Here is a 10,327-nt window from a genome sequence, read left to right on the forward strand (position 1 = left end):
TTTGGAGTCATATAATGGAGTAGAAACGGCCATCAGGTGTAAATTTCAGTTATGCCCCCGGGAGTTGTATAAATTAATGCTTTTATTGTTGGATAAGTATCAGGCTCTGTTTTCTGCACAAGTGTGGTATTTACCTGAGGAGGAATACGATTAACAATCTCTGAAATTTCAACGGTACATGTACTGCCAATCCGTTTTCTTTTCTCGTTTCCTGGGAAGTGGAAAAAAAAAAAAGTAAGCTGCTATAACTAAGTAATAAAGCATTTCACATGCCTTAAGTTTGCATATAGAGATTTTACTGACAAACCTATGAGGTATTGCAGGCATACTTTTTTCAGCATTATTGAATTCAATTGTGATTTTAAAAATATTCAGGCCAATATAGAATGGTGCGCTCAGCCGAGGGCACCGTTAGTCCCCATTTGGATGCGCGTTTTTGACGCGCTATTATTACTCCTTATAGAGTAAGGGGTAATAATAGCGCGTGGAAACGTGCGGCCAACCCCCGAAACTAATAGCACTCATCACATGCAAATGCATGTTGATGAGCCTATTAGGTATTCACCCGCAATACAGAAAGCAAAATGTGCGGCCAAGCCACACATTTTACTTTCAGAAATTAACTCCTGCCACAGGCAGGAGTTAATTTCAGACAGCACCGGGCAAGTGTACAGAAAAGCAGAAAAAACTGCTTTTCTGTACACCCACTGACTTAATATCATAGCGATATTAAGTCGGAGGCCCCAAAAATTAAAAAAAAAAATCTGCCCGCAGCCCACGGGTTGGAAAACGGACGCTCAATTTTGCCAGCGTCCATGTTCCGAACCCATGGCTGTCAGTGGGTTCAACAACTGATGCCAGTAAAATTAAGCGTCGGCTGTCAAACACGCTGACAGCTGCTGCTTCCGCCAATAAGGAGTCGCTAGGGACGCACTAGTGTCCCTAACACCTCCTTATTAGCGCAGGCCCTAATTTAAATACAGAATTGCGCGGCCAGGAGAGGTGCCTGGGCGCGTTACATAGCGGGCGTTCACCTCGGCGCGCCGGCTCTCCCACGCGGTTTACTGTATGGGCCTGATTGATAGACATGATATGACTGAGAGGGCCTCCTATGTAGGACGACCACGACAAAAGATGAGACAGGATGGGGCTCAGAACAACAGATCTTTATTATTTCCACATTTATATAGTGCCCTAAATACAAGCACAAATTCCTGCACCAGGCAACTCACAATCTAAGTGACTACATGAGGCAATGGGAGATAAAGTGACTTGGCCAAGGCTCACAACATGTGGCAGAAACAGGTTTTCAGTAACAACTCTATTATGCCACGTGTGCTGTCATAAGTTTTATTTTAACTAAGGTGAGATGTGGAATGCACTGATTTTTAACTCTGCAAGAATAACTAGATACCACTCTGGAACTTTAATACTTAACAGTACACATCTCAAGTCCAGAGATGATTTTTTTTTTTTTTTTTTTTTTACTTCTACAGCACCCATTGGTAAACAGGTAAAACCATTGAGTGAACTCATCATTAACACAGGGCCAGAAAATGTGGGCTTTTCCTTCTACTATTCCCATACAGTGGAATAAATTGCTAAATACACTACATCTGCTAAATGATTTATCATTCAGATGGGCATTAACTTTTTTTAGTTTTTGGGTAGCCAGATTGTTAATTCCTTTCTTTTGCTGATTTTTTTTTTTAACAACTTATTTTATTATGGTTGAGATGAAGATATTTGGCATTTTATTATATGTTCTCATTAGACTGCGTATGTCACTTGAAACCTGCATAAGCAGTTCCAAAAGTTAAAATGTAAACAAAAAAAATACTGAACTACCTATCAAGTAAGACAGATAACAGAAAAGAGAAAAGTAAACACAGTAAGCCACAAGGCAGAAAATGTAATAAAAACAACACATTTTCAAAGACAGAACAACACTAGTTCAGTGTTTGTGTATGTTTAGAGACTTTTGTTTTCAATTTTTATTTCTCCCAGGTATTTATCAGTTTCTTATAACAACCATCAATGAGGAAAAAATCAGTGGAAACAAATGGAGATATTACTTACCTGATAATTTCGTTTTATTTAGTGTAGACAGATAGACTCTGGACCAATGGGTTATGCTCCCCTGCCAGCAGATGGAGACAGAGTTAGATTTCAAAGCTGACGTCACCCTACATACACCCCTGCAGTGACCTCAGCCCTTCAGTATTCTCTTCAAAAGCCACTGTGGACATACTCTTGAAAAAACTTGATTAAAAACAGATAACTGTACTCAACCAATCATAAACACTGAACCCCAGTAAAAATATATAAATGCCCTGATCTAGGGACTGGATACTGGCTTACCTGTAATCTCTTGAAATCGATATCCACTCCATGGGTGACTCCTCGGCTGCCCAAGAATGGTGCCATGGGCAGGATGCTGAGTCCATCTGTCTGTCTACACTAAGGAAAAAAAAAATTATCAGGTAATTAATTTCTTCATTTCCTGGCGTGTAGCCAGATGGACTCAGGACCAATGGGATGTACAAAAGCTGGTCAGGGCGGGAGGCTGCCCTCGGTCCGATTAACACTGCCCTTGCAAAGACTGCATCCTCTCGAGCCTGCACGTCCAGGTGATAGAACCTGGAAAAGGTATGCAAGGAGGACCACATCGCTGCTCAGCAGATATCGAAGGGAGACAGCAGGCTAGCTTCTGCCCATGAAACTGCCTGAGCTCTAGTGGAATGAGCTTTAACCTGAGAAGGTAATGGCTTTTCCGCCTTCACATAGGCTCCCGTGACCACCTCTTTAATCCAGCGAGCTATGGTAGCCCGCGAACCTGGTTCGTCTTGCTTCCTTCCACAGTGACGGACAAACAGGTGATCCATCTTACAGATTTGTTCTGAAACTTCCAGATACCACGTCAAAAGTTTACTGACATTCAAATGACGGAGTCGGTATTCTTCCGCATCCTTGTGATTATCCAATGTTGCGTTCGTGCCTGCTTTCGCCCTCGCTCCACCTTCTCTACCTGTGTGGCGACTCCCTCCGTGCCTGATGGACAGCTTGATGCCGCGGCGTCTCCATGCCGCTTCTCCCCGGCGTCCCGGGGCTGGCTCGACACTGCGGATCTGCCATGTTCCTGATGACGTAGGGCGCGTGCATGCTCCGAAGTATATACCAGCAGGGGGGCGAACCTCAGGGGCGACCCCCTGTATTGATATCATCCGCTTCCAACATAAAAGGTCTTTACTTTTGCTAACAGATCGAGTTAGCAAGGACTCCGATTGGACTAGCTTCGGCTGTCCAAGACTACTTGCATCCAAAGGATTGCTTGCAGGATTTCCATCGGACCTGCTTCACCCTTGCAATTTTGCCTCTGCGGACCTACCAGGGATACCCGCTCCTCGGGGGCCTCATTCTCTTTCTCTATTTCCGATTACAGATAGGACTGGTACTCGCTCCTCGAGGGCCTATGTTCCTGAACACTCTGAAGATTCTCTATTGACTAGAAGCTATTCCAGATACAGATTATTGTGAGTGACCACCGCTCTCTCAGAGCTTTCCCTGGAACCAGGTACTCACTCGAGGGCCTAACCCTTTCCAGCTACTGAGCTATCAAGACCTTATGTGAGTTATCATCTAGTACTGGCTATGTATATCTGCATACCCTGTCTATTCACTATCTACAGTCTCTTTGCAGCTCAGCAACCTGGGAATCGCAGTTCTAGTATCTGAGGAACTTCAGCCCTGCCGGGCATACCAGCTCACTACTGCCACCTCTGGTGGTTATACTACCTATCTAATAAAAGAACTATCTGTGTCTGTCTCCATACTCCAGTCTAGACGGTGGTCCCTCTCGGGACTCCCTCCTGGGGGAGCTGTCATCTGCCATCGGCCCAAGAATTCACCTATCTACTTTCTGTCCAGCTGAGCACCATCTCTAGTACTCCGCTGGTATAGATTGCCAACTCTGCAGTCTACATCATAACATATTGCCATTCCTTAGTAGACCCATAGGAGGCAGTTCACTACAGATTGCTACTCCTCCCCTTTGGGGAGGGGATTCTATCAGACTGCTATTCTCATTTGCTGGCTCCTCCCATCCGCATAGCAAATCCCAACAGATTGCTAACCTGCTAGCAGATCCCAACAGATTGCTAACTCCTCCTCCTTCAGGAGCTAGTACACAACATCCAGGGATGGCAACGAAATGGACTGATTCAAATGAAACTCCGAGTCTAGCTTGGGCAAGAAGGATGGAACAGTATGAAGCTGTATGAAATCATCCAGAGAAACACTTCCCAATATGACAATGCCTGCAGTTCAGAGATTCGACGTGCCGAGCACATCGCCATCAGGAACACCGTTTTCAAGGTTAATAAACGCAAGGAAAGACTGCGCAGAGGCCGAAAGGAGGGTCCTGCCAAAAATTCCAATACTAGATTAAGATTCCACAAGGGAACTGGCCACCATAGGGGTGACCAGAGGTGCTTCACCCCTTTCAGAAAACGGGCTACGTCCGAATGCAATGACAGGTGGGTTCCGTTCACTTTGCCCCTGAAACAGGAGAGAGCTACTAACTGGACCTTCAAGGAATTAAGGGTCAAAAACTTTATTCAACTCTCACTACGCTTCCTCACAATGCTGACATAAGTTGGAATTCAGGTCAGACTGTGAAGCCCTAATATGACAAGCAGCGCAGAGAGAAAGGTGCTTATGTTTTTTGGTCGTCGAAGCCATTGGCAGCAGTAAGTGTGCACTCTGTCAGCTCGCGCTTAAAATTTTATGCGCACAGATTTTGGGCACCTAGGCGGGACGTGGTGAGGCACACGCACAGACCGTGTGCCCAGCTTTGCCTGTATTTTACGCTTGGAATACTGTGTGCGTATGTACGTGCGCGATGTTATGCGAGCGGTGCAGGCACAAAGCCGATGACCTTCATCTACCGACATTGCATGGAGGGCAATACGGCACATACAAAGCCACACGCAAGATGGCGCTGCCGCAGCCTACCTTTCAATGTGCCAACCAAGCCTAAAGCAGGGCCTAACCCACCCAGGGGCCGCTCAATACGCTCGGAAGCCCACTTCCCCTTACCCCAACAGGATCGGGAAAGACATCGGTACAGCATGCTGAGCAAAGAGACCGAAGTCTGACCAAAAACCCCTCCATCTCTGAATCGGGAGGTAAATCTTTTTTTTTTATTTACCTGGGCTCAGCACTTATCGGCTGAGTACAGAGACGGTCTCCGGCTGCAGGGTTAGAGGGCTTTGGCCGTCACCGCTGCGCTCGGCTTCCTGCACCCGTTGCCTTTCAGCTGCTTAAGCAGCAAAGTCCACGCCGGGAACTGGCTACCAGACCATGGCACACCTCTGAGGGATCTCGGAAATCGTCTCAGGAATTCTCAACTGGGGGAGGGACCTTTAGCTATCACCGCAGGAGTGTGGGGCTCAATTTTTTCTCCAATTTAAATGTAGAATTTCTACTTCCAAAAAGTACAGCAAACTCTATAGGGAGAAATACGTCCACCATCTGCAGGAGACAGAGAAATACTGAAGGGCTGAGGTCACTGCAGGGGTGTATGTAGAGTGATGTCCGCTTTGAAATCTGACTCCGTCTCCATCTGCTGGCAGGGGAGCATAACCTATTGGTCCTGAGTCCATCTGGCTACACACTAGGAAATGACATTTTTTTCCCACTGATTTTCCACCAGTTTTGTTCTCTGTAAGAAACACTGATATACTCCCAGAAAAAATAAAAATGAAAGCTGAAAAAAGGTCCTTATACATGTTTGCAGACAGGTGGAGGGGGAATAAGAAAAATTGTAAAACTGTCAATCTTAAAGACAAAGGACAACAGAGTCAACCGAAACATGCTGAAGACGGTTCAAATCCAAGCATAATAAAAAAATTACAATTTGACAGCAAAAAAGATGACAGATTGAGCTCTGCAAATTCAGATTATCTTAATTTCTTGTATTTTCTATTCAATTCCTTAGGTAAATTATGCATCTGAATACTGCTGCTATATAGATCAGCACAATGTTACAAGTTACCAAATACATTCAGCGTTGGTGACTGTGGATCCCAAAAGATTTCCTCCTGCAGTTCTGCATCACTGGAAGGGGAGCTGAAGGCAGACAAGCACTGGTTTCTTTTTGAATATCGCTTTGGAGTCTTATATAAATATTGTTCTACTATGTAAATAAAAGAGGCAGGTAATTACAAACTGTGGTCCACAGGAATATTTGTTTTGTGAGAAAAAGTATTAGACATGTTATAGCTGCAGTACCTCCGAGACACAGAACCTGTGCTACATACATCTACTAGCACAATAGAAATCTGAAAAAAGCTAAATAGTATTTTTGCTTTCAGAATAAGTTTTCTATATTGCTTTCCTCTGATATTTTTACCCTAAGGTTCTTTTTAAATATTTTTGGTAAGCCTTCTTCGACTAACCCCAGCTCCTTTTAATACTACCCAAGTCTGCTATCCCATCATATGAAAAGGAGCTTCACTCTACTCCTTGTTTGGACTCCAGCAGAGAAAGTATTGCCCTGATAACATGAGAACTCAGAAGATAAGCATTGGGGCCTGGTCTGTACTTTGGAAGGGAGACCTTCAAAGACCACCAAAAGCTGCATCCTTCCCAAAGTCATCACCAAACTAATGGCTCATCAAGGGCATTTCATGTGGAATTTCTCAAAAGTAAAGCTAATATTCTTGATGACGTCTAAATTCTAGCTAAGGCTGTATAAACTAGTCTGTTAACCTGAAGAAATAATTCTCCCAATGGAATTAGGATTGTAACAAATTTAGCCCCTGTTGGTGCAAGTATATAGCATTTATACAGATGAAAGCATTATTCAAGTGAAATAATAAAATAACATTATGCTGAAGAGACACTAGATTGTAAGCTTTATGACAGTGGATGGTGACTATTTTCCACAACTGCTGCAAAATGTTAGCAACCATTTCTTAAAATGTTTCAATCTGAAATGAAGGTAAAGTGGGTAAAAGACACAGTGAATAGACGTAATCCAACTTCCAGTCCCATTTTTTCTTCTTAGCATTGCCAAATGAAAGGCAAATTTGATACAATATCTTGAAAAATCAATTATACATTATTAGATTCCACATATGTCAATATCTGAAAAATGCTATTTAGTGCAATATGAATTTTGGACAGTAATAGTGAAATGCACTCAATATCTTTTCAGATAGAGAGGAAAATGCTACTTTTTAGGACAAATATGAGAATATAGTTGCAGCTATAAAAATGTTAATTTCTACTGTAAAAGACAGCTGCAGTGGGCAGGAATGCCTTTTCTATCTGAATGTTTCTTTTTTTAAAGTGCTGGTCAATCTATGAAAAATAATTCTCCTCTTAGATTTCTGGGTGCTTCTACTTTACATCCCCATCACTAGATTGGTGGAATGAACCTTATCATAAACTGCTACTGCACAGTGGTGTGCAGCAACTTAGTGCAATTCTGAAGGCATTTTTTTTTTTAAAACAGCAGCATCCAGCCAGAATCACAACTGTCCTGTTTTGCACTTAGCTGGATGCTAGGATAGTCTGTTTTTTGGTTTTTTTTTAGTAAAGCAAAATTGCTCTCTCAAAGGTAAAATATTCTATTCAACGTCCCATCTACAAATGTGAATTTTTTTTTGTTGACCAAAGAGAAACAAAATTATGAGCCAAACTGGACCTTTACTGTACTTGTCATTTTGAAAGATTTTCACATTCAGTTGCCTCAGATATATTAATGGACACTTTTTTAATGTCTTTGAAATTTAGCAGGGGTGGATGTCCATGTGTCAGAATGACTTACAAATAACTGAATCAGAAGTATAGATACCAACATTGTAGTTCTTATAAGGAGATCTGAAGAGTTAAGAGAGAAAACTGTGTCTTAAATCGGTGCTTCCCAAACCTCACAGCCAGTTGGGTTTTTCAAGATATCTCTAATGAATATCTATGAAAAATTTGCATGTACTGAGTATACAGTGATGCAAATTGATCTCATGTATATTCATTGTGAATATCCTGAAAATTTGATTGTGGGGCTGCCAGCACACGTCTGGGCCCAGATAGATACCTTCTGCTACTTTGCTGGCAGTTAATTGGATTAGTAAGCTACCACACAACTTTTATTCTTTTTTAACTTATGTTCCACTTGCTACAGCAACCCTCTGGTACTTGCTACACACAATTCTCTAGGGAACCCAGCACAAATAGTATCGAAGCAGGTGTCCACATTGCCCGATTTTTCAGACTATCCCCATACCTCTCCCAGGGGTAATGAATACTATTTCTAGAGCATCCTTTGCTGTGCTCAGTAAGAGGATCAGAAACAAAGCTGTGAAATCAAACCTGGTTCTCCCATATTGCACGGAGATGGACCCCAAAAGTGAAGTTTTTAAAAGCGAAAAATGTCACTTTTGCACCAAGATAAGGGGCAGGTAGAGCTCTGAAAACATGTGAATTTATATGTCCCCAACAACTGCAGCAGCAGGTCTGTGATAAGCAGCTCAATGGTTTCCCAGATAATATCGATCAAGCCTAAAAGATGTATGAAAGGAATATGCAGATCTTGCACCAATGTGTAAATTTGACTCCCTACGGGTGCAGACAGTTCAATTCCCATAGTAAACAAAGCTGAAAAGAATGTGGTGCTTTGGATCAGAAAATACACTTTATGAATGCAACTGACTGTCATTCTCATATATTTGGCAGACTTTTACGATCAGAAATGGGTTTAAAAGCGAACTCGGAGATCGCGTGAAGCCCCATTAAGCGCGGCGCTGGAGTCCAAGGCCTCACCCTGAGCTGCGCCCGAGGAGCCGCTGGCTGCAGGGACAGCCGGCGAGGCAGGAAGCGGTTGAGCCTCCTTCCTAGGCCGCAGCCCTCGGCTCAGTTTGCTGCAGCCACCGAGGTTGCTTTGGACCGGGGTCGCCTTCCTGTCGACCCTATCGCGGCTTTTCGCCTCATCGTCCGGAACCACTTTTCTCCGGGACTTCATTCTGCTCCTGTCTGCTAGTCATGGTCCCAGGCGGCTACACATTCTCCAATGCAAGAACAGTGCACCGCTATAAAGCAAATCGGCTCTCAGGAACTGCTCTTCGCAAAGTCCGCCATTTTACAGAAAGGTGCAGCCCCCTCCAGCGGATTGGTGGGTGGGAAGGCCGGAAGTAAGTGTGATTGGCAGGCTGAAGGCCGCCGGAACTCTTAGGCACGTAGGAGGCGAGTTCTCTGCTGAGTGGCCGCGCGCGCGGGATGGTGGGCGTGGTTTCAGCTGTTGGTATTATTCTCGGCCAGGCTACAATTCTTGGAGCGGAATGCTAGTGACTTTGTATGCCAGCAGAGTCTCGGATTACTTTTTTTTTCTTTTTTACTTTAGTTCAACAAAACACATACCTTTTTCTTCGTCTAACTTCAAACATGGCTTGACTAGCTTTCCGAGGATATACCTCCTTCATCAGGTGCAAACAAAAGTAGTGCAGCTCTCAAACTATAAAGAGATTGTGACAAGAATCCCTCGCAGATAGGGTTTCATGGATGTTAAGAGGTTTTCCCTGTTTCCTTAGACAGGGCTATTAGAAGGGGAAGATAAGATGGGTGCTGCCTGGGCAGGAGACCAGGAGGGTGCCACTGCTGCTCTTATGCAACAACCGAGGAAATAAGAACCTTTATGTTTGCTCTTCGGAAGGGAGCCTGTCGTTGGTTCCTTCCCTCCCCTCCTGGTGTCTAGCCTGGCAATGGTCCTGCCCCTAGGATACTTGCGGACCTTTGTTTTCAGTTTTTATTTTATTTCACCAGGAAATGTAACTATTACAAGTACAAAAATTATGTTTACCTGGAAAAATGTCATTTTTCCTACTGATCTCTTATGTTTTTGTACTTGTTATAATAAACACGGATACAGTTCTGGCAAATAATAAAATATAAACTAAAAACAAAGGTCTCTTAAGGATACCAATACCCAAACAGTAAGTGGCGCTCTCAGAGATTGGGAAAAAGGGTTAAGACTATAAATTTAGAATGCTGGTAATCTCAAGTAGGTTGAAACCACAAATATAACAATATCTGTTTATACATATCTTATTCTATGGGGACTTAATCACACAATCTAAATAGCAATTTTTATTTATCTAAGATTGCTTTTCTGGTGCTAACAGGAAGGATGTTAAGCAGCAATTGGGCACAGGGCTTATCTTTGAGAGGGAAACAGAGCTGTCAGAGATAGTATGTGGTAGGAGAACCATCATTGCCTCTTACTTGATTAAAGGGAGGAGATGGAGAGAATGCTTCCCTCTGTTTTAGT

General features: G+C 43.3%; 1 protein-coding gene across 5 annotated transcripts in view; it reads right to left on the reverse strand.

Moving 5' to 3' along the window:
• ETAA1 (ETAA1 activator of ATR kinase) overlaps positions 1-9,204 on the reverse strand; it is a 77,577-nt gene extending 68,373 nt beyond the window's left edge. Inside the window, exons 1-3 of one of the 5 annotated variants that reach the window (XM_029593605.1) lie at positions 8,827-9,204; positions 6,056-6,193; positions 135-211 (exon numbers count right to left, since the gene is read on the reverse strand). In XM_029593605.1, coding sequence (XP_029449465.1) covers positions 135-211; positions 6,056-6,193; positions 8,827-9,025 — 414 coding nt within the window. In that variant the 5' untranslated portion in view covers positions 9,026-9,204. Of the gene's footprint in view, positions 1-134; positions 212-6,055; positions 6,197-8,826 lie in introns of those variants that run through there. The other 4 variants (XM_029593606.1, XM_029593604.1, XM_029593607.1 and 1 more) reach the window with 4 other exon arrangements.
• Positions 9,205-10,327: the final 1,123 nt, after the last annotated feature.

This window comes from Rhinatrema bivittatum, chromosome 3, assembly GCF_901001135.1.
Source record: "Rhinatrema bivittatum chromosome 3, aRhiBiv1.1, whole genome shotgun sequence".
NCBI classification, from domain to species: Eukaryota; Metazoa; Chordata; class Amphibia; order Gymnophiona; family Rhinatrematidae; genus Rhinatrema; species Rhinatrema bivittatum.